Source organism: Podarcis cretensis (assembly GCF_951804945.1).
Source record: "Podarcis cretensis genome assembly, chromosome: 8".
Lineage (NCBI taxonomy): Eukaryota > Metazoa > Chordata > Lepidosauria > Squamata > Lacertidae > Podarcis > Podarcis cretensis.
This window is the reverse complement of record NC_137177.1, coordinates 86,442,519-86,466,664: the sequence shown is the minus strand read 5'-3', so window position 1 is coordinate 86,466,664 and position 24,146 is coordinate 86,442,519. Positions and strand designations below refer to the sequence as shown.

The 24,146-nt window shown below is 42.4% G+C and overlaps 1 protein-coding gene across 2 annotated transcripts; it reads right to left on the bottom strand.

Annotated features, from left to right (window-relative positions):
- Nucleotides 1-1,781: 1,781 nt before the first annotated feature.
- On the bottom strand, nucleotides 1,782-22,729 carry PPP1CC (protein phosphatase 1 catalytic subunit gamma). 2 transcript variants are annotated; one of them, XM_079987589.1, is made up of 8 exons: nucleotides 22,439-22,729; nucleotides 11,809-11,940; nucleotides 10,595-10,825; nucleotides 8,031-8,135; nucleotides 4,335-4,558; nucleotides 3,521-3,655; nucleotides 2,628-2,688; nucleotides 1,782-1,860 (listed from the first exon to the last, which is right to left on the bottom strand). In XM_079987589.1, the coding sequence occupies exons 1-8, from the start codon at nucleotides 22,491-22,493 to the stop codon at nucleotides 1,847-1,849; spliced, it is 957 nt and encodes a 318-aa protein (XP_079843715.1). In that variant the 5' UTR covers nucleotides 22,494-22,729; the 3' UTR covers nucleotides 1,782-1,846. The 2 variants fall into 2 exon arrangements, with proteins under 2 accessions (XP_079843715.1, XP_079843714.1); XM_079987588.1 differs by lacking the exon at nucleotides 1,782-1,860 and having other exon boundaries at nucleotides 1,965-2,688; nucleotides 22,439-22,728.
- Nucleotides 22,730-24,146: the final 1,417 nt, after the last annotated feature.

Below are 24,146 nucleotides of genomic sequence, written 5' to 3'. Positions count from 1 at the left end.
TTTCCAACTCCAGGTCTATCTTCAATGTAATTGTGTGAACTTGCACCAAACCCATTTGGCAGTTCACACACAGGCAGGTCTGTACACACTTTTCACACAGGTGTTTTCAGTTCACTGGCCTTAGGGCTGGCCATGCCATTAGGCAGATTGAGATGGCCATCTTCCATTGGGTGTAATGAAAGGACAGCAAATCATTATTTATTATGGAAAGGATGGGGCTTTTCTGCTTCGGGTGCCAAAACAACTTGACTGGGCTTGGATACGATGCACACTTTGATGTGACAAAAGTTGCTGCTCTGCCTCAGGCGACAAAATTCCCAGCTCCTATTGTGCCAACCTTAGGAGACCCTGCTGGGACCTCCTCTCAACCATGCCAGCTCATGAAAACTGGGGATTTGAAAAACTAGATGTGTATTAACTATTTTATAGATTTAACATTTCCTGGAGATTTGAAGGCCTGGGAAAAAGTTCTCTCTCTCTCCATCCTACCCCATTCAGGAGAAACTAGGGATTTGACTGTCTCAAGACCCAGCAGTAAACTAGAAAGGCTGGAGAACACAGAGCTGCAATGCCAAGCATGCAAGCACTTATTTCAGCATAGGGAGGAGGGGGGAAAAAGAGCAAGGAATATCAACCCAACAGTTACACTGGCTAGGCTCCTTTGCTCCTGCTACACCATTCCTCCCCTCACTGCTTTTGACCTATGCAACTGCAGTGAATGAGAGACAGTTTAGAATATACAGGGCATATCTGCAGTTTCTTCTGAGCCGTGACTCACTCAAGAGCTGATGGCACGAGCTCTGCATGCCCTTTTCCACTTCTGCATTTTGCAGTGCATCTTGAAGTGTGTTAACAAAAGGGCCCTGGGTCTGCAGTACGTTTTTGGTTCCTTCCTTTTCCATTGTATGAAACAAAGGGAATGAACACACACTCTGCACAACTGTTGGTCCCCTGGGCAAGACAGCCTTCTCTGACAATCCATGCAGTCTGCTTGCTTCCTGTTAAAAGTCCTGCATATCTGCTGGCAGTTAAGACCCCAGAGAGGCCTCTTAAATCTTGTGCCCATCCAACCCAAGTAGACTCTGAAACAGGCACTCTTTAGGTGCAGTTCCTTATGATCTAGACTTGCCTGCAAGCTGACCAGCTGTTGCAAAGCTGATCTATGCTCATCCCAGAAGATGCCCAGTTGAAATCTACTCTCTTGGAGCACTGGGTTTCACTCTTTCTAACAAGGGAACCACAGGAGGAACAGCCAGGCCCAGTTGGTCACTGCACTGTCAGGAATGGTTCAGAGGTGTGTATCCTGGCCTGTCATTTTGAACAGCTGCTGTTCAATTTCAATTTCTTAAGGACTCATCAGCATGGTAGGCTCAAGCTTCTTTGTGAAACATTTTTTTCAAAAGTTGCATTCTACCCTGCATGCATGCAATACTGATAAAATTGACACTGAGAAGATTTAACAAGTTATTCATTTAATAAGCATTTTACCACATTGTATTGTACACTGTCATCTGTTCAAAAAGATTAGGTTTTTTTAATTAAAAAAAACAACACACCACAGGATACTGTGTTATATTCATAGAAACAGGTGAACAGTGTTCACTGTTGTAGCTGGTTGTTTTTTAAACTTTGTGGAATAAGTCTTCAGCTGCAACAAACAAACAAACAAACAAACCCTAAAAGGAATTCTAATTCTCAGGCAAGTCTCTGAACAGCTCTCCACACGTGACAGCTTTCTGAACTGGCTAAAATAGCACAGTAGCAAGCTTCGACATTGAATATAGGGGAAGTATCAAAAGGCTTTAATCCTGCATCCCAGCTGATCCCAGCATTACTCTCTGCTAGTTCAAGTCGTCCTTCCTGCAGAGGAAAAAACCTGACTTAGATACTGCCAATGAATCCCTATGAGCCGTGCCAACAAGTTTTCTCTATGCACTTTGGTTTCACAAAAAGAGACACAAACCTTTAAAATAATGGCTTTAATTGTCATTTTGAAGTATATGGGAGGGAAGTGTGCTTGAATTAAAATATACATCATACCAGGGAAGCTGGCAAAGGTTATGGGGTGGTTTCAAAATGCTGACAGCAACGTAACTAGTGTACATGACAAGAAAAAAAAGCAATCCCTTTAAAACAATAAAATAAAAGACATTCACAGTGGTTCGTATAAACAATATGTAATTCGACAGTAATCAGTTTCCTAGTCTTGCAGCACACGAGTGCCTCTTAAGGTCCTAAAAGAAAAGCAGGAATCACACACCACCTGGTCTGTACAGGTTCAAGGAGTCAATTGTACAATTACCCGGAATGACAGGATAAGTTGCTGTGAAGTATACAGCTGGAACAATAAGGGAAAAAAGCATTTTTTTTCTCTCTTCAAATGAACATAAGAATTTTAAAAAACTCTTCTTGAGAAGGGAGAAAGTCTCATTTGCTGTTACAACCAGCAAACGACATCCATCAAAATGAAAAGAAAAAAAAAAAAAACCCCACAAACACATTAATCTAGTCTTAGCAAGCTGACAGATACAAGTTACCGTTTTTTAAAAATGATTATATACTATAGTACAAGTCCCAACTAGGCAGGGCCAAGAGTGATTATTTCTTTGCTTGTTTTGTGATCATACCCCTGGGTGGTGTTACAGGCCGGCTAGCATTGGGCTTCTTCTTCTCGGCAGGCTTCAAAATCTGGAATGACAATGTTCTTTCTTAGCAATGGAAGCACTGTATGCAGCTGAACAGAGATGAGAGCACAAGAAGGGGGCCGCTGGTGTTATCCCAAAACCTGGCTATATATATTCTACACCCATAATTTTTTGATTTCCACCCAATGGGCATGGCTAGGTGGCTTAGAGCTGTAAAATCATTCATTCAGGGTCTTGGCACACACAAAAATAATTATTTTTCAGGGCAATAATTTTAAACAGCCTCACCTTACTGAAATATTGCAGTGTAGGAAAAGACGACTCCCTCCACTCCCAAAGGGAAGAGGGAATAGAAGGGTCTTCAGGAATGTCAATGCAGATTCTATTGCCAAAATAGCCTTGCTCCAAGAGGAAGACAACATTTCTTCACTTAAGAGAGTAGCTAAGCAGGGTGCCACCAGAATCTCAATGCACGGGATGGGAAAGGCTCATTCAGTAACAGGTGCTCCTGGGACCTCTGGCCTAATCCATTTAGGGCTATAAAGGTAAACAGCAGCACCTTGGATATAAATGTCACCCTGCTTTCCCTCCCACTGCTTGCAATTTTTGATGCCTCCTCTCAGATCACCAGCATTAGGCAGCAGGGAAGAGCCATGACTCTTTGGACAATCCAATTCAAGGTGGAACAGATTACAGCTGTCCTACTTATTTTATGGCAAGCTGGTGCCTCAGCACAGATTAAAGGAAATGGAACGCATTTTCAAATAGCAAGTGCTTATGATTCTGGTTTAATTTAAGGACGACCAGCTTTAAAGTGAAAAGAAGCAACATTATTGGGGAAAATGAGGCACCTAAACCCTAAAAATATACTGTACCTGGAAGGAACACATTAGAGTCTCATCCACGCTCATCATGGCACCCGCATTGTCAAACTCCCCACAGTAATTTGGGGCAGAAAACAGAGTTACCAGTTGCCTTTTTGCAAAGAACTCATATCCATCCTCAACCACCTTTAAAGCAAAGACAATTCAATTAATTGAAAGGGGGTGAATATCACACAACAGCAATAATTTTAACACTCCTAACCTTTTTATAATCCTCCTTCCACTCCTTCTAGTGCAGCAGAATTACTTTGGTGTTGTTGCTAACCCAAGTCGTGATCTCAGAGGTCCCTGGTTCAAATCTCACCACAGTTGTGCCATGTCATCACGACGTGGTCTTAGTGTAAACCACTCCCAATCTCACCTGCTCCCCACCCCATTCTGTGATGATCTGTAACCATCTCTCTCTCTCTATATATATACATATATGAATGAAGCTCTGAGCATTTATCTACATCTTTTACCATGGGACACTGAATAACAGTGGCATAGTGGTCTATGCAGGAAGTTCTATGGCTGTGCCTATGAATCCAGGCCTCCAGGGCCCAGTCATTCTTCTAGCTACAAAACCACATTAACCTCACAAGCTGCTTGTTTCATGTCATTCTGCAGTTTAGAGACAAGGCTAGATCAGCAAGGCCAGGAACTCGTAAAGCAAGCATTGTTCTGGGGCAAGTGAACTTGAAGGGGGAGGGGAAAAATAGGAGAGACTGACCAGTTTCTTGTGTGGTGGACCAAGGGGTGTCCAGTGGGGCCCAGGAGCTGGTGGCTCCTTCCCCAGGATCAACTCTTAGCATTTGGTCTTTACCTGATGAGCTCTGCATATAAGATCCAAATCATGTTTATGAAGGAACTTTGCAACCACTTCAGCTCCAAACGTGAAAGAAACTCCTCTGTCATTTTCTCCCCATCCCAGGACATCTTTGTCAGGGTCAGACCACAGCAGATCACAAAGGAGGCCTTGATCTGGCACATCAGTAGGCCGCATAATTCGTCGGATTTGTTCCATTGATTGGAGATCTGGCGATAAGCCTGCAGGGGATTAAGATGCAGCTGCTTTGCATTTTGTTCACATGCTGGGCACTCAGCAAATGCACACACTGTGCAGTGACAATATCTTCATTCCAACTGCAACCTCATCTACGCTTATTCTGAGGAAGCTGTCCAGTGCAATCCAAAATTATTCCTCAGATATGTCCCATTTCTGGTATGAACTATCCTCTCATGCCAAGGACATGCTACTGCGAGGCAAGGAGACTGGTAGCAGTAGAGTTGATTAGGAACATAGGAATTTGTGATTGGTGTGAGGCCCCCATGGCGCCTTGCATGAATGGTGTGAAGGCTGTAGACATCACATGCTGCCTAGGTACTGTGCAAGAAGAGTCAGTGGTCGTGAGACTTATGTGCATAAATGATGCTGGAAAGAAACGGCCGTAGAAACAAAATAAAACATGTTCCACCTGCAGAGCCAGCTAGGTGGAAGCATCTGATTTGGTATGCCTCACAGATGATGGGGCAAGTGGTTCAGGTTCTCAAAGCGAATTACAGGATATAACTTTGTAACTAGCACATAAATATATATGAATGGCTGTACTTTAAAAAGACTAAAGAGTCATAGGGGGAAATGCCCATGAATAGGACATCTGTATAGGCATCCCCATGCTTCAGACCCAAGACTGGGTATCTTGAATACTTGGTACTAAGAGATCACAGCTGTGCAAGAGTGGTGGTCTGTAGGGTAAGTTTATCCCTGAATATAAAAATTTGAAGTAAGGAGAAAGTGGCAGATCAAGGGTATTTAAAGAGGTCATAGTTGAGAAAATTTAACAGGAAGAGGAACAAACTCCTTTACAGAATCACCACGGTGAAAACAGGTACCCAAAGCAACATAGTACAGGCATCTCCTCACTTAATGCATGTTTGACTCACGTGCGTGTGTGGTTAGGGAAATAATTAAATAAATTGATTTAAACTGCAGAAGGGTGTGAAATGGGCAAAAACAGCTCAAAAAGAACGGGAAAATGGCTAGCAATTCCAGGAGCCTTTGCACCAACCTTTGATGCCTATGGAGAGTTGAAGTTTGAGAAAGGAGGTGTGGAGAGGGCAGTTGTAGTGGAATTTGGCTTTTTAGAGGCGTGTTTCCAACTACACATGATTTCATGTATATGCATGGTACCCAGGAACATAGCCCTACATAAGTGGGAAGGTGCTGGTACTACAGAGATAGTGTTTTTTCTTATGCAAGCACTGAACCAAAACTCCTTCCGTATATTTATTTAATAAAAATATTTCTATAATGCTGTATCATAAAATATATCAAGGTGGTAAATAGTATGTATGTGAGAGAGTGAGTGTTGTACTGTACAATATACATTTTGCATGCTTTCCTTTTTTTACCTAAAGAGGTAAAATGTCTTTAAAATATTCCCATGTAGGATCTTACAACCAGTTACCATGACTGTGAGACAAATGGATGCACTTTTCAATTCACGATTCACACAGTAGACTTACAATGTGATTTTCATAAACTAGGATATTGTTATCTGCACAATGATTAACAATGCCCCCAAATTTCAGTAACATACAATTTAGTTTTCTTTCTATATATAAAAAGTGCCTGGGACACCCACACCCACACCAAGTAGTCTATTAATTTTTTTTGTTGCAATCAATGTTAATGTACTGGAGCAGGAAAAATGTCCCATGGTTTTTCAAACAAGAACTGATCCAAGAAAATGGATTTCAGTGTACCTTTTCGGACACCACACACAGCTTTGTTTGGGAGATTTAAAGGTAAAGGTAAAGGACCCCTGACAGTTAAGTCCAGTCACGAATGACTCTGAGGTTGTGGCGCTCATCTCGCTTTACTGGCCAAGGGAGCCAACGTTTGTCCACAGAAATTTTTTTCGGGTCATGTGGCCAGCATGACTAGGCTGCTTCTGGCGAAACCAGAGCAGTGCACAGAAACGCCGTTTACCTTCCCGCCGGAGCGGTACCTATTTACCTACTTGCACTTTGACGTGCTTTTGAACTGCTAGGTTGGCAGGAGCAGGGACCAAGCAACGGGAGCTCACCCCGTCGCGGGGATTCAAACCGCCGACCTTCCCATCAGCAACCCTAGGCTCAGTGGTTTAGACCACAGCGCCACCCGCTTTTTAACCCCCCCATTATACATTGGAATTTGGCTTGGAGGAGTTACACAGCGTAGGGTTGATTGGCACAAAAAATAAATTTCTTCAAGATGGAACTCAGTGCTAAAAAATCCATCTCTTTTCCAGTACTGCTGTAGGCTGTGAATGAAGGAGCAAGGAAGGCTACAGAATTAATCCTTCCCCTCACACCAGCCATCTCCAGAGCAAGCTGCCCATCACAGAGTCAGACAGTCACTATATCTAAGCTGCTCAAAAGTAGGACAATTTATTGCTTTAAAGCAGCTGCCTCAAATTAAAGAGGTATGACCTGTCCTTTCTGCAAGGTCAGAATATTTGTCCACACATCTGTTCAGCTGTAGCCTCCCAATTCAACGCCTAGTATTGCAACCCTGATGTTTTTGCCTGTGTAAGCAACTATAAGCAGTTGCTTATAGTTCCGGAGTGGCAAGGCTAAATATTTAAATCAAAAATGGGTCAGGAGATGCTAGGTTAGTATAATACAAGTATTTTTATAACATGGCACTGGGAACTGTCCAGATAACCTACAATTACCTACAAGTATGCAATTACCCACAAGCAGATAGCATGCATTTATAGCATCATATTTCAGTGGAAGAGTTCCGGCAGTTACAAAATTAGGCCTTTTCAGTAGAGGTCTACTTCTCATTCTGTCTCAGATTATCCATTAGCCCCATCGTTACAGTAACATGTAAGCTGGAGCACCCTATAGTCACCTCACTCTAATGGTGGCGTCACCAAATGCATACATGGTTACTTCCCGTCACCAAATTCGTTCCTCTGGTGATTCATTGTCATGACTGCAGTTCAAATGGTATGGGGGAGGGAACTATATTCAGACCAACTCTGGTATATAATAACTCCTTCCTATATCACACTCGGTCAAAGTAATTTGCAGGTGTTCCCCTATGCAGACAAGGGTACGAATAGGCTGCTTGGACAAACATTATTCAATACATTGTTACACCAAAAATCTGTCAAGAGTTAGAAACATTATCTCAATTGACATTAGCTGTGAAACTTTGCAGTGTGCTCAACCTGTGCTTTAGATAGAAAGAAATGCAGTGCCCTGTAATACAGAGAAAGTGGCTCCAGGCCTGCACAGAGCTTGCCTGAGGCCCGGGGCAGGAGTCTTGTTAGAATAACATTATAAAATTAAAAAAATAAAATAAAAGAGGTGGTGCCTGGCAAGGGCCCCTGGCCAGCTTAATCTTCTAGGGCCCGGGGCAAGTGTACCCAGCTGCCGCCCCACTGCACGGGTCTGAGCGGCTCTAATGCTGACTTACCCAAGATGGTCAAGCAAGTATCACTTTGTAAATCATATATCAACTTACCTCCATGACAGCAGAATATTTTCTCATCCACAATGGCTGCAATTGGTAAACAATTAAAGCAGTCTGTAAAGGTTTTCCACAGCTTGATGTTGTATCTTCTTTTACCTAGGGAGATATTTCAGTACATGAACTCACTTGGATTTTAACAATGGCAGAAGAAGAGAATAGGGAGGACAAGGAGACCTACATTTACATTTTTGTATCTTTGACCTGCTTAACATTAAGGTTTTAGTCTGTGTTGGCAGAGAGGAACTGTTCTCCATACCTGCTAAAACCCAAACACAGGGGTATCTCAAACCCTTGAGGATCTTTCCCCCTTCTGTCATAATACCTGCTCTAGAAATAAACTGGCAAGAAGCTCAGGACAGACCACAGAAACGTACTACTTCACACAGCACATTATTAATGTATGGCGCTCATTCCACAAGCCACAGTGTGGTCAGTGGCTTGGATGGCTTTAAATAAGCTTGTGACACAAATTCACGGCAGCTACCAACAGCTAAAACCCCTGATGACAAACGTCACCTGTGTTCAGAGGTAGTGCACCCCTAAATACAAGCTTTGAGGGACAACAATTGGAAAGGTGCTTTCACATTCTACCTGTGAGATGCTTGATTAGATGAATCTTTAGTCCAGTCAAGTAGGGCTCTTACAGTCATCACATCAACCCTCTTCACATATAGATGCTATTCTAATAACTGTTCTAGCTTTTAGAGACTCCCAAGGCAAAAATAAGCCATGAGCTTGCTAATGATCCCTCAGTGCATCTTCACCACTGATAACTGACCCTTAGTCTTGACCTGGAATTTAGGCTCCCATATCCTAAGACCTATTTGAACATTGCTCTTACTTTACTGAAGCACATGCTGCCTAAGATGCTGTCAAATGGTGACGGCATCAAGTGCAAATCCTCTTATCGCACTCATGACAGTTTCCGCAATTTGCTTCCAAGCAAGCCTAACCAACAAATTATGCTGAACCTATTAGAAACCTGACTAAGTATGAAGTTCACTGAATGAAGGGGTGGGGAGTATGAGGAGAATATAAGTGTGAATGCTGCAATTGGCCTACAAGATACAAAAATACACCTGAGCATCAGGAGAGTTAAGCCATTAAAAGGACAGGGAGTTCAAACCACCGAGACGGAACCAGTGAACTGCAGACTATTCCATAATATAAAGCTGTAATGTGAAAGGGATCGTTTGGCTGTGTTTTTAATCACATGTTCTGCTTTATTAACAATTCTTCCTGGGATTACAGATATTAGTGAGCAGGCAGTCCCAGACAAATCAGAACAAAGGAAGCTGCCTTATACCAAGTTAGACATCTAATTCAGTATTATCTACACTGACTGGCAGCAGCAGTTTCAGACAGGATTCTTCTTTCCCATCCCTACTCGGAGATGTTGGGGAATAAAACTTGGGGACCTTCTGTATGCAAAGCAGGTGCTTAATTGTTTTGTATCCATTAAAGAAGTCGTTAAACAGAGAAATATGAGCATGCTTTGCAAGGCTTATGGCAAATGCCATCATTAGCATCATTTGGTACTATAAAATCACTGGGGAGAGTAATGGTGCAATGTTAATCTGAAGCTGCTGAAAAAGTGGATCTCCTCCCACCTCAATTAATACGAACCACAAAGTTTGTAGTAGGTTTGCTGTAGGCAGTTACTGAAGTATTAAGCTTTTACTGTTCTTTGTAAACCACTTTTAGTACAAATGTATCTGTGAAAAATGCAGTGTTTATTGATATAAATTATGTGATTCAACACATTTTAAAACCAGTGGGCTCAATGGCACACTGGTTACTAAAGACAAGCAAGTGACAGAGGCTATAGGAAAACCAGACTATCTGATTCATAAAGCCCTGAAACCAAGTACGTATATTTTTCAAACCCTAGGTTTATATCACCAAATGGAACAGCCAGAAACTGAATTTACAGTCAATTCCAGAAAGTGCAACAAAAGGAAACAGAGATTACACATTGTGTCATGGCATGGAGCATCCCTATTGTACTTAACCACCATGCAGAGAACACAAAAAAGGCATGCAATTCAATCAGGCTTGCTTTTAAACAACCAATCAATCGATTATTAAAGGACCAGAAGAGCAGTAACAAGGTATGTCCTATCTTCAAGCAAGGCTGATAATGAACTGCCCTCCAAGGAAGAGGAGGAATTCACATCCAGTCCAGCAACTGGAGTAAGACAACACCACCCAGTGCCCACTCAAGGAGGAATGGGTTCAGCTTTGTACTTGCAAACTCAAACTGAAAAAGTTAACATTATAAATATGAGCTTAATTTAACACTTAAGTGGAGGCTGGCAGAGCAGTTAAGACCGGACTGTAGTTGCTCCTTTCTCTTCTGAAGAGAGCAAAGGAAGAACAAGAAGACTATATTTCACCTGCCAAAATGATAGAAAAATCTCTTAACTAGGCAAGTCAGTATTGTCATTAATAAGCAACTCACCCCAAACCCAGAGGTTATTTTATAGTAAAAATAGTGCCATTTACACTATGAATCACTTTCCAAAGTCTGAAAAGACAGCACCAGAAGTACTTACATTCATCGTAGAAGCCATAAATTCTATTAATGCTGGCACATTCATGGTTCCCTCTAAGGAGGAAAAAATTCTCTGGGTATTTTATCTTGTAGGCCAGTAAAAGACAAATTGTTTCTAAAGATTGTTTCCCTCTATCAACATAGTCACCAAGAAATAGATAGTTGCTTTCTGGTGGGAAACCTCCATATTCAAAGAGTCGAAGTAAATCATAGTATTGTCCATGGATGTCACCTTAAAACAAAACAAAATGGTGTTGATATGGTTTGAGAGTTTGGCTCATTAAAGCAAATGCATGCTAATATACTCACTTTAAAGAATAAGAATTGTTACACAACATTAAGAAAAGTAAGCATATGTAACAGTAAGTTTCCTCCAATTAGCAATTCCTATTCCATTCATTGGTGTTTTTGCAAAGAGATGTTCAATGGACTGTACCATTGTTTTCTCCAAAGTACAAACTTTCATACTATTATTTGTGATCTGTGAGGTTAGAAGCACAACAAAGCCAGTCCTAAAAATTGAAGCTGGCTTGAAGTGAAAATTTTATTTGTTATTAATTCCGACTAAGCAAGTCCAGTTTAATATTAAATCTTTTGCATTAAGCAGTATCTAACACAACTTACTTTGACTTCTTGTGAAAAGCAAGACCTTCTGCTCCAACTTACAGAATCATGCAATGATGAAGAAAAATGGGCCACCACTTTTTAGTATACAAACGGTTATGGATATTACTAACAGATACAGACAACGACTAACTGATGCACGCCCATGTGCATCACAGCAATGAGGAAGTGGTTGAAAAAGAGGGTGTAAAAGGGCAGTGGAATAATGTGGTGAAGCGGGCTTATGCATGCTCCACCAATGCACACAGGGGTCAGGAACAGAACCCCCAGGCAAACTGGTCGTTGCCTGTATCCATAACCTAAAATCAAATCTCCACTGGGTTGAAGGATAAAGCTTCGTCTTTCTGGGATTTGTGTCCTCTTTATTCTGTCTACTTGAAGAAATTTCCCTTCAGAATTCTATTCAAATCAATTCTACTTTTGCCCTCAAGTAGCATGATTTGCATAGGATGACTAGAGTACTTTGACAGCAATATTTTAATGGATTTGCAATCTTCAGAGATGGTGAAAATACCACCTAAGAAGTTGTGCCACATCATTATCAGTTCATTAAAAAAGGAATAGCTGGAGCCAACAAATCTCAATGCTTACCACATATTTTAAGCGGTGCTTCAAGTTCTAACAGAATGGGTTGACTGAGAAAGATTTCTCGAGATTTCAAGCATAATCCTCTTATTTCGTTCTCTTGAAGTTGCACATTTTTACCGGGTTTTGACCCTCTTACTGTGAAAGAAAAAAAGAATGGTCATGTTTAGCAAGTGAGATCTACTGAGTTTCAAATCAATCATCATTAAACACATAAAACAGATTATTTACAATAAATGGAAATGACCAATTTGGGGTCTTGAAATATCTTCTGAACTCTTACAGAGAAGGCTCATGATTACCAAGCAGATTCTGATTCAAGCTGAGGGAAGTTTGCCCACTGCTGGAATTAAAAGGCAAATAATGAAAACACTGCCTATTTCCTAAATTCTAGTGGTCCAGGAAACAAATGCTTCATATATAGGCTGCACCAATGTATTTTATGCTGGTGAAATATTTAGGCTACAGATACAAGAATTATAATTTGAGGACAACCATATGAAACAGATTCTACACCAGTGGTATTTATTTTCCCAGGAAGCACAACTGATCTAGTGCAACACTGCTTATTCCAACTCCATCCTCTCCCAAACATGTATATTACTCAAAACAGTCACATGGATTAATCATAGATTTAAGGCACTGCTCCTTCTGATGAGCTGACAAGATTACGCAGTTAAAATTTTTTTCCCAAAGAGGAGAATATGTTTTAAATAGCAGTACCCATTTATGGTCCTATTTCAGTTTAACCTGCAACAGTGTTAGAAACTCAAGATATATAAGCTAATTGCCCAATGGCACCTTAAATCTAGGTTATGGTCACCACAAAGGAATGTCTGGGTGCCCTTTTTTGAGATGAAATTATTATTGTTATTACTCATTTCATTTCTCTACTGCTTTATAATTGAAAAAAGCAAATTGTTTACAATGCATTAAAACATCAAATAAAACTATCTAGAATACAACAAATTCAAGCTTCAAGGAAAGTATTTCAGATCCTTCTCCAAGTGATATTCTGCTTTCCCCATTTTTACCTACTTAATTTATATAGCTGCCCCACAGAAGTACTCTCTAGGAAATCAGTGTGGTGTTGTGGTTAGAGTGTCCGACAAGGACTGGGAGATCAGGATTCAAATCCCTACTCAGTCTTGAAGATCACTAGATGCCATTGGGCCAGTCACAGCCTCTTAACCTACCTCACAAGGTTGTTGTAGGGATTGACTGAGAAGGGGGAGAACCATGTACTCCTTGGAGGAAAAGGTAGGCTATAAATTGAACAAGCTCTTCTGCTTACCTGCTTAAGCAAGCTGGAGGGGCCAGCCAGATGGAGATATCCGTTGCCAAACAGGCATCTAAAGATCTCCATGTGGTTACAATTGGACCTGCACCAGTTGCAAAACACGCCTGGGGAATTTCAGGCACTGCCTGCATACAACTCCCAAGTTACTGTCAGTTGACAAAGCAAAGGATTCCAAGTTATCACCAATAGTTAAATAAATAGAAAAAGAGCAGGAGACTCTTGCTTACTGGGCTCTGGAGGTACTTGCAAGCCTGTCTTGAGATTTCACAGGATCTCCGATTGCCCTGCAAAATTTTGCTTTTGCATGTAACCCCCAGGAACAAAACCCCCATGTAAGCTGCAGTCCCAACTATTCTTAATTACACGGAAGGGAAGAGGTACAAAAGTTGAATATCTTAATTCAAAACCAAGAGGAATTTGAAAACTGCATGGGTCCCAAGCTAAGCCAGAGTATGATATACACCAAACCCAATAAGAGTTACTTCAAATTAATTAAACCTGATGGCAAGAATGTTCCTCTCACACCAGTCAGACATGCTACCTTATGTTTGAGCAGTGCAACTAACTCAGCCTTCCCAGAGCCTTCCCCAATTGATGCATGTGTTGTTTTCAGTGCAACATATTCTATTGACCAATTTCAATCTAGACACCACCTGTGTATTGATGTTATACAGGAAGCAGAACAAACAGTTTAAAGTACTTGCACCGAAGCTTTGAAAAGCTCAAAGGCTGTAGTTTAAGACGATTTACTTTGAAGTTTAGTATCAGAAAGGAGTTGCAATTACCAGCAGAATAACTGCAGGGCAATGGTTGTGACATGAGCAAATACATGTTTCAATTTTTCTTCCCCATCAGTTGTTAGCATTCATTGGTGACATTATCACTACTACTATATATTGAGGGTGCAATTAAAATATTTAACACAAGTAATAAAGCATAAACCTATTGATATATTTCCCCATCTCTGCAGTGTGATTATGCATGAAGCTATTGAGCGATAAAGCAATTGCCCCAAGTTCTCCTTCCAAACTATAAGCAGCCAGCCTCAAATGCAAAGTGTCCATCAGCAACAGAGTTTATAGAAATGACCCACTGATAATTACATTATATGCTTTTAAACAGTTAAGGGTGTTACCGTGTTAAAAGCTTCTATAGACAGAAAACAGATCAAGCATTTTAGAAACGATATGCTTGTAGTAATGCTCTTAAAGAGGGAACCAAAGGCCTGTAGGCAAAACTCTTCAGCAGCATCTGTGAAACAGAAGCTTCTGCCACTGCCTCAGCTTATATTCTCATCAACCCCACAAGCAGAGAAGTTTGGCCAGACAGAGATGAAAAGGAATGTATCCTAGAATAGCAATCTGCATTTGATGCCATTCGGAATTCTAGTCATTTCCTATAAACTCTCCCTTACTAGATGTCTTCAAGGAGAAGCTGGAAAACATAGCCTACACGCCAGGTTCCAACTTGCTACTTAAATCACCCAATAAAGAAGTATGACCAAGATCTCTGAAAGTGGTATGACTTAAAATGAGAAGAGATTACCTCTAGAAAGCATGCAGAATTTGCACATGTTGCAGAGATAGCATAAATTTTTCAAGCACTGAAATTTCAGACATTTTTGTTGTTTGCAGGAACTACTGAAAGCAACTATTGCCAGCTCAATATCTGAAACCAGTATCACAATCTGAATGTCATACCAGTTTCAGACAACATACTACAATATCGCCCAGCCCTAGCAGGTACTTACAGCTAATCTATTATCTATTTTGCAATGTGATTTGTCTGTTCAGAATTCTCAAATGCTTTTAAAAATGCTTCTCAATTAATCATATTTTAAGTCAATTATATATTGTTAATTAATCTAACCAATTAAAGTTGCTGTAACATTGAAGCCTTTGCTACTTTCATATTTGACATTTACACACACTTAAATTTCAAGTTAGAACTAGATCTGAAAAAATATATCTAGGTGTAGTTTGTCAGTAGTTTATGAACCTCTTGTAAACAGACATTCCTTCAATATTAACAAATTAAGGGATTTGTTCTTGGTCCAACCAAGGAGCAACACTGTTCTGCCAAACTTTGCTTTGCGTAAATAAATTCCCACTCCCTGAATATACTGTATCCAGAGATTTAAAGTGTCATCATAAATCTGATCTGTAAGAACAAAATAGCTGGGGCTCAACTATTTGCAAGGGATCACTGAACAGTATATCTCATAAGAAGCTGCTGTAGCTTAGTGAACCATCATTTAGAAATTAGTGCTTTTCCCTGTGAATACCCTGATAGTTGTATTGTTCCTTTGTATGAACATCAAACCACCATAATCTATGGTCAGAAGGGGGGAAAACATTTTCAGAAATGGAGTTGTTTACTTAATGGCAGATGGGACGCAGACCTCCCAAGGCAGGAAATCCCACAAAAAAGATGCTGTGAGGGAAGTCATGCTGATGTAACCTCTAAATGAGGGGTTACAGAATTAGGCTACTTGCAGAGAGAGAGGAGACACCCTATTCATGAGCTCAGTTGATACCTTAATGTCATCTCCCACAGCTATCACTAGTGGCCATTATGTAATCATTATATAACATTGTACAAGAGTTGATACCCGAATTCACTCCTTCTCCACAGCTTTTTGCTTTCTATAGTGTTCTAAACTAACTTTACTATTCTAAAATAAGCCTTCATGTTGTAAACCAGCTTAACTGCAACAATGTTCACTGTGTGTATCAAGGGTTTGGACAGTGCAGTCTTGGACAGTTGTCAATCCACCCCTTTCCCTGCTAAAAGCAAACCGATTTAGTCACTTTCTGTGATTTTTGTAGAAACCATTTTGAGCTTTAAGGAAATTCTCCATGAAGCAAACAAATACTTAAATGATATATATGGGAAATATTTGCATCCTTAATATCTTCCTTCAGATCTCATGAAGACAAAAATAAAAAATCAGTAGCCCCACCTCGCATACTAGTCAGCCATTTGTGTGACCTAATAGAAAATAAGACTTGACAGAACTTCATCGATAAATTTCAATTAGCTAATTATAGTTAGAACAAACCGTAGGCCCTTGAGTTAGGACATAACAGGGAACTACAGTTCATTTTAAAATGATTGCAGAAGTTACTGATAATCTCTCCTCTAGGGCTGGGCAATATATTGTCCAAAACTGCTTTGAAGTCTGTATCATCCATACCATTTCATAATTTTTGACCTGGCAATATATCGCAAATCATTATATGTGTGCTATGCATATGATTTTTCATGGCGGGAAACTGTGAAGCCAGCCAATGCTTCTCTTGATTCCTGCAGCCCCTGTCAATTCTGCCAGCTCAGCTCACCCCTGCCTCATGTGCGGGCCAGCAAATTACAAGAGCAGGCACTGGCAAAAATCACAATGCAGGGAAAACCATGAAGCCAACCTTATTTCAGACAGTGTTATCAGTTTATCATGATGTTTAGTTGGCGATATATCACTTCATTGAAAACTAGATATTGCCCAGCCCTACTCTCCTCTTGCATGATGGGCATAGGAACATATACAAGCCAAATTGTCATCATGCAGGATCATTCTCATAATGGGAAACTATAGTTCCTAGTTATATCAGAACCAGGCCATTACGTTTTATTTGTAGACAGGACCAAAAGAATAATAAATGAAATAATAAATGAAAAAGCTAGCCAGCATTTGCATTGGTGTTAATAGGCATTTACAAGACTTTCCAGTCATATAGAAAAGTGGTTAGCACTGCTTGCTAACAGATCCCCAACTACCTAGGGGCTAATGTCTTGGAACTCAGATGATCAGAGTTTGAATTTTCAATACAGCCATGAAATGACCAGTATTCATGGGCAAATCATTCCCTCTCAGATCCAGCAGCTACCCAATTGCAAAATGGAATTTCTGTATATGGTCATTTCTCATCCACTCCACTAAAGACCTTGGACACTCTGGCTCAGTCCAGAAACGATAGAATACCAGTTTCTCTTTACAATAACTTCTTCCTCATAATGCCTACCAGGAGATTGAAAGTTCCTGCTTTTAGTTTCAAACCAGGGTCCCCAAACTTTCTTGGGCCCAGGGCTGCATTTATAAATCTAACTCCTTGTGGGCACTAAAGACAAAATACCTGGCAACAGCTTGTTCCCATAGAATTGGGGTGGGTAACCTATGGTCCTCCCGATGTTGCTGAGTTACAACTCCCATTAGCCCCAACCAGAATGGTCAACAGCCAGGGATTATGAAACCTATAATTCAACATCTTAAGGGCCACAGGCTAGCCACTCCTGCTGCAGCATGAAACTATGGTTTTCCTCTACATCTATGCCAAACTGTAGTAGCAGTAGCATACAAGTGTTGATTTCCAGCGCCTGATGAACTGCACCCAAGGGTACCAAAGGAGCTTGCAGATGTAATCTTACAGCCTCTGCCTATATTTGACAATTCCTGGAGAACAGGTGAGTTCCCTACAGACTGCAGGTGGGCAAATGTTGCCCCCATCTTCAAAAAGAAGACCTAGGTAGCTACAGACCGGTCAGCTTGACCTTGATACCAGGAAAGGACCCAGAACAGATAATTCAACAGTTAGTCTGTGAGCACTTAGAAAAAGATGCTGTGATTACTAAGACATGTCATGCCAGACGAATCTCATTTCCTTTTTTGATAAAATTGCAGGTTTGGTGCATCAGGGGAATGCTGTGGACATACCGGTAAGTTTATCTTGATTTCAGGAAGACTTCTGACAAAGTTCCCCATTGTATTCTTGTAAGGAAGCTGGTAAAATGTGGGTTGAACGAGGTAACTGTTAGGTAGATTTGTAGCTGGTTGACTGACCAAACCCAAACAGTGCTCATTAATAGTTTCTCATCATCCTGGGAAAAAGTGACAAGTGGGGTACCACAGGGTTCTGTCCTGGGTCCATTTTCAATGTCTTTATAAATGACTTGGAAGAAGGAATTGAGGGGATGCTCATCCAATTTGCAGATGACACCAACCTGGGAAGGGTAGCTAATGCAGCTGAAGACAGAATTCAAGATGACCGTAACAGACTGGAGAACTGGGTGCAAGCTAACAAAATGAATTTCAACAGGGACAAATGTAAGGTTCTGCACTTAGGCAGGAAGAATCAGATGCACCAATACAAGATGGGGGACATCGGGCTTACTAGTAGTACATGTGAAAAGGATCTAGGGGACTTAGTAGACCATAAACTTAACACGAGTCAACAGTGTGATGCAGGAGAAACAGAAGAAGAAGAAGAAAAAGAAGAAGAAGAAGACGACGACCTAATGATATTCTAGGCTGCATCAACAGAAGTATAGTGTCCGGTTCTGGGAACCACAATTTAAGGAGGATATTGACAAGCGGGAACGTATGCAGAGGAGGGCTACCAAGATGATCAAGGATCTGGAAACCAAGCCTTATGAGGAATGATTGAAGGAGCTGGGCATGTTTAGCCTGGAAAAGATGAGAATGAGAGGAGATATGATAGCCATCTTCAAAATCTCTCACGGGTTGTCACATGGAAGATGGAGCATGTTTGTTTTCTCCTGCTCTGGAGGGTAGGACTCAAACCAATGGCTTCAAGTTACAAGAAAGGAGATTCTGACTAAACACCAGGAAGAACTTTAACAGTTAGAGCAGTTTGACAATGGAATGGATTCCCTCAGGAGGATTGTGGACTCTCCTTCCTTGGAGGGTCCAAAGAAGAGGATGGGTAGCCATTTGTCATGGATGCTTTAGTTGCTCTTCCTGCATTGCAGAAGGTGGACTAGATGACCCTCGGGATCTCTTCCAACTCTATGATTTTACTATTGTCTCTTACCTTTTGAGATAGCAATTTCTCTGATAATTTTAAACTTACTTCCTTGTTGATCGTATCAATTATTAGTCAAGGAGATGTTCTTTTTAGACCTTGAACAATTACACAATTCTCACCAATTAACAGTGAGGAAAAAGACTGGGAGACCACACGGAAAGTAACCCAAGCTTTTTCAGGAAGAGCTGGGTATAAATATACAATTAAACAGCACTATCCAATACACAAATCAACCAAATATGTCTTACAACATTAACCTCTTTGAAGTCTCACGTTCATTGGGGCTGAGCTACTTTTAAGTATAAATTCCAAGTGGAAATGTTTCAAAAATTCTCTCCATTACTAAATGATTTAACATTTTATTAACACAAATTTAGCATTAAATTGCCATACGATTTATATTATCTTTTAAGATGTTGACGTGCCCTGCTTGGCTCCTAGAGTTATGTCTACACAAACTTTTCTAAGTTTATGTAGCAAGAAATTTAACACTGAAATTACTGAGAAATCAATCTACACTAAATCAATATTGTTGGCATCCTAAATTTAAGCTCATTGATGAGATGGAGACATGATAAATTATATTTTTAAGTAAATCAAGGTGGTGGAAAAAGGACTAACACCAAACCAATGGAAGCAATGTCTCTAGTTTTATTTTAAAAGGTAAAGGTACCCCTGCCCATACGGGCCAGTCTTGACAGACTCTGGGGTTGTGCGCCCATCTCACTTAAGAGGCCAGGGGCCAGCGCTGTCCGGAGACACTTCCGGGTCACGTGGCCAGCGTGACATCGCTGCTCTGGCCAGAGCCAGAGCCGCACACGGAAACGCCGTTTACCTTCCCGCTGGTAAGCGGTCCCTATTTATCTACTTGCACCCGGAGGTGCTTTCGAACTGCTAGGTTGGCAGGCGCTGGGACCGAGCAGCGGGAGCGCACCCCGCTGCAGGGATTCGAACCGCCGACCTTTCGATCGGCAAGCCCTAGTTCTATTTTATCCAACCCCAAATATCCTACATTCACAAATCCTATCCATTTCCATGGCTATGCTGAAATAAATGAGAAAGACTTTTTAAAAGGTATCTTTAAAAAACTGGAAGGGACGCTGAAGTGAGGCGAGAGACTACAGCAAGACATATCCCTTATATTTAGCTCAGACCACATTGCTGCAGATTACTTTGCATCAAATGAAAAGTTAATTCCCTGATTGAACTCTTCAAGTATAAGTCCTGGATAGACTCAGACAAAGCTAGATTAGTGCAGCCTCCCTCCCTAGCTAAATGTGATATTGCTTGCTGCTACAAGGATAATTTGTCATCAGCTACTTCACAACGCTTCACCTCAGCCAAGATTTATAAGCATGTTTACCCAAACCTAGAAATCAAAACATGCACTATCTAAGATTTAGGGAACACAGCATATCAGAAACAACCCCAGCACCAAGGTCAGTCAGATGAAAATGTTCAAATGAGCAGACATCCATGTGGCTCACAATCATGTCTTTAGAGCAGTCAAATGTTCATGTTGCTACAAGGATTAAATTTTTAATTTGTTTGCAAGCTTCACCCTTGTCATAATAATGGCCACAACAGACTGGCATAGGAGGGTGAGCAACATTTAAACGCCCTCATGATTCCCCAGGCCAGCAGTCATGCAGCTTCGGGAGGGAAAGTAAACCAACACTGATTTCTCTTACTACAGAAGTAAGACTCCACTTTGCTAACCAGAGGGCAAAACAATGAAAAATGACCAACCTACTACTTATGCACTTACCCAAAGAAAACATCAGAATAAAGCACTGCATGCACATCTAATGTATCAGAATAAGAATTGTGTGCACTCCCACCTATCTTTGTTATATGTTTGTGTATGCACACACACACAGACACACGGAGTGTATAAGAACTGAGGAAGAGACTGTTGTAATCTGAAAAAAGATCACTGAGGCACAAACAAAGCACCTCCAGACCCTCCATCTTGGATGTGAACCCTTTAGTCTTGCCTCCTTCCCTGCCAAATCAACTCAGGAGAGTCCAAAGACAAAGTCAGAATTGAGATGAGCGGAGGGCTATGGGATTTCAGATACCCTGATATGTTCTATGCATATGTGAGGGGCCCTCTTACCATCCTCCACATAGTCTTTCCCCACCCACAACAATTACTATTTTACTTCCCTTTCCTCTGGCTGAAACTCTTAACCTCACCTCACCTCCTCACAGAACCACAAAGGGGCACTTTAAAAAAAATGAGCCCACTGAAATAAAAAAAAACATTCCTAATTGGGTTCAGCAGCTTCTCCCCACCCTGCCCTCAACAGCATCCCCTTACTTCACCCCTCCACTTTATGGGAACACTTTTTCACAGGCAAGCAACCCCAAATTCTGTTCCCAATAATGCTCCTCAATCTCACTGCTCCTCTGCAATCCACCCCAACCCACTTTTCCCCTCCCTACAGAAACACCAGTGCAAATAAATATTGGGAGCCCACCCCCAATTCCACTCCAAATACTCATTTTCCCCCAAGCAGAGTCTGTCAAGGGCCTCCAAAATCCCTACTCTTCTCAAGCAAAACCTTCACCCCCCCCCCGAGAGTTACACGTTTGGGGCGGTGGGGGAGGGATCCTCTCTATACCACTTTGACCTGTGTGTATCCATACATCCCATATTCAAACACACACACACACACATCTCTGTATTGTTAAGAGTCCTCTCTCAAATAATCCACGTACCCCATATTCAAAATATATATTGCACACACACACAAAACCATCACAGCTTCCTCCTTCCTACCAGTCTCTCCTGTCTTCTTCTTTCTTTCTTTTTTGTGGCAAAGGGAACAACAGCAGCAGCATTTAGATGCAGTATATACTGTAAACGAATAAAGTCACACGCATACCTAAATCTAAACCACTACATGCACGCCCGTCCACCAGTACAACCCCCCCCCCCAGAAACGTCCCTCATTTTTTGGTGGCGCCCCCCCCCGAACATTACAACAGCCCCCCCAAAGACACCCTAGATAACCCCCTTCCCTTGGCCTCCACACCTTCGGGTCTCCCCCAAACACAACAACGCTTCCTCCCCCCCATTGCACCCTCCCAAGATACGGGAGGAAGAAGGGAGAAGCGCCCCAAAAGTGCCTGAAACGGGAATCGAAGAGGAGGCGAACGGCGTCACGCAATTATGCTTCATTTATTACTATTATTACCGGTAACCATAATAGGAGGAGAGCTATAGTCAGTGGGGCTTTTTGTTTTGTAACTAAAGGGTGGGATAATAAATAAATAAAATAAAACGGCCTTCGCCCCTCCGCGCTCTTCCTAACCCCCCCCCCAGACTGTGGGCAACCCCTCCCCTTTTAATGGTTTGCTGCCCCCTCCCCAAACCGCGGCGGCGACCCCCGAGGAAGCCGCCTCACGCGCCGCCCTCGCCCCCCCCTTAATCCAGCCTCACTGGACATCCTTATCCACCCCCCCCCCACACAGCGCCGCTCCGTCCCCTCAAGCCGCCCTCTTCGCTCACCCTCCAGCAGCCGTTGGATGATGCTGTCGATGTTGAGCTTGTCAATATCCGCCATCGCCTCTCAGCGGCCGGGGCGAGGGAGCGAAGCCGGAGCCCGCCGGGTCGACCCGCGCGGCTCTTCCCCCGCTCCCGAGCTGGCTCCTTCCTTCTCCGGAATGCCCTACCGCGCGCCCCCTTTCCTCCCTCTCTCGCTTTCCCGCCCCCCAACCCAGCTCGCTCGGTCGCTCGCTCGTTCCGGAGGAGGAGGAGGAGGAGGTGGAGATGCCGCAAACAGCGTCGGCGGGCGAACAAAATGGCCGCCTTTCCCTCCTCCCCTCACAAGGAGCCGCCTCCTTCGGGCGCGCAGGGATATACGAGAGGAAGCTGCGGCCGGGGACTTCTTTCCAGGCAAGGGCGGGAAGATTGAGGAAGCAGCGCTTCCCTTCAGCCTGCTGGGCCGTTTGCGCGCGCTGTCTTTCGCAGAGCCTCGTTTCTCTCGCTCGCGCGCTCAAATCCTTCCGCCGATAGATAAGTCGGCACCGGTGCGGGGGGGGGGCGGAGCGGAGAGGTGGTTCTTCGCTCGTTCTTTCTTTCTTCCCCTCAAAGGCTGAAGGGCATTTGGGGGGAGATAAAAAGAAGAAAGGAAATCCTCCTCAAAAAGAGAGACAGAGATGGGGGAAGCGGACACTAAGTGCTTTCAGCCTTAACATGTGGTGGGGAAAGAGCACCCTTGAACATGCGCAGAGTTCTGTTGTTTATTTCCTAAGCCTTTCACATGAAGCCAGCACAAACAGCTCTTGGGAAAGGATGTGACTGACAAACCTAGACAGCATCTTAAAAAGCAGAGACATCACTTTGCCAACAAATGTCCATATAGTTAAAGCTATGGTTTTCCCAGTAGTGATGTATGGAAGTGAGAGCTGGACCATAAAGAAGGCTGATCGCCGAAGAATGGATGCTTTTGAATTATGGTGCTGGAGGAGACTCTTGAGAGTCCCATGGACTGCAAGAAGATCAAACCTCTCCATTCTGAAGGAACTCAGCCCTGAGTGCTCACTGGAAGGACAGATCCTGAAGCTGAGGCTCCAGGACTTTGGCCACCTCGTGAGAAGAGAAGACTCCCTGGAAAAGACCCTGATGTTGGGAAAGATGGAGGGCACAAGGAGAAGGGGACGACAGAGGACGAGATGGTTGGACAGTGTTCTCGAAGCTACCAGCATGAGTTTGACCAAACTGCGGGAGTCAGTGGAAGACAGGAGGGCTCTGGTCCAGGGGGTCACGAAGAGTCGGACACGACTAAACAACTAAACAACAACACAATGTGACACTTGTTCATATGCGAGCGGAGCCTTAATTTCTAAAATGAGGGTTCAAGAAACTTTGGTGTGTGTCTGGAAATTGGGACCATAAAGCTTCACTTCCCCTCTCCCAGTTCCAGAAGTTTAATTTTACAGGAGTTGCAAACTTTACTCATACGGGAGTTTCACAGAGCTGGAAGGGACCCTAAGCATCATCTAGTGCGACTGTCCGCAATGCAGGAATATGCAGTTGTCTCTTACCTGGCTCGAACCTGCAACTTTGGTATTACTAGCACCATGCTCTAACCAGCTGAGCCCCCATACAATTTGCACATGCTCAGAGACACTCGTCCTTTGCATTGCCTCTTGTGCTCTGGGGCTAAGCCCTGCCTTGAAGAAACTCAGCTACAATAAACTGGATCAAAAGCTTT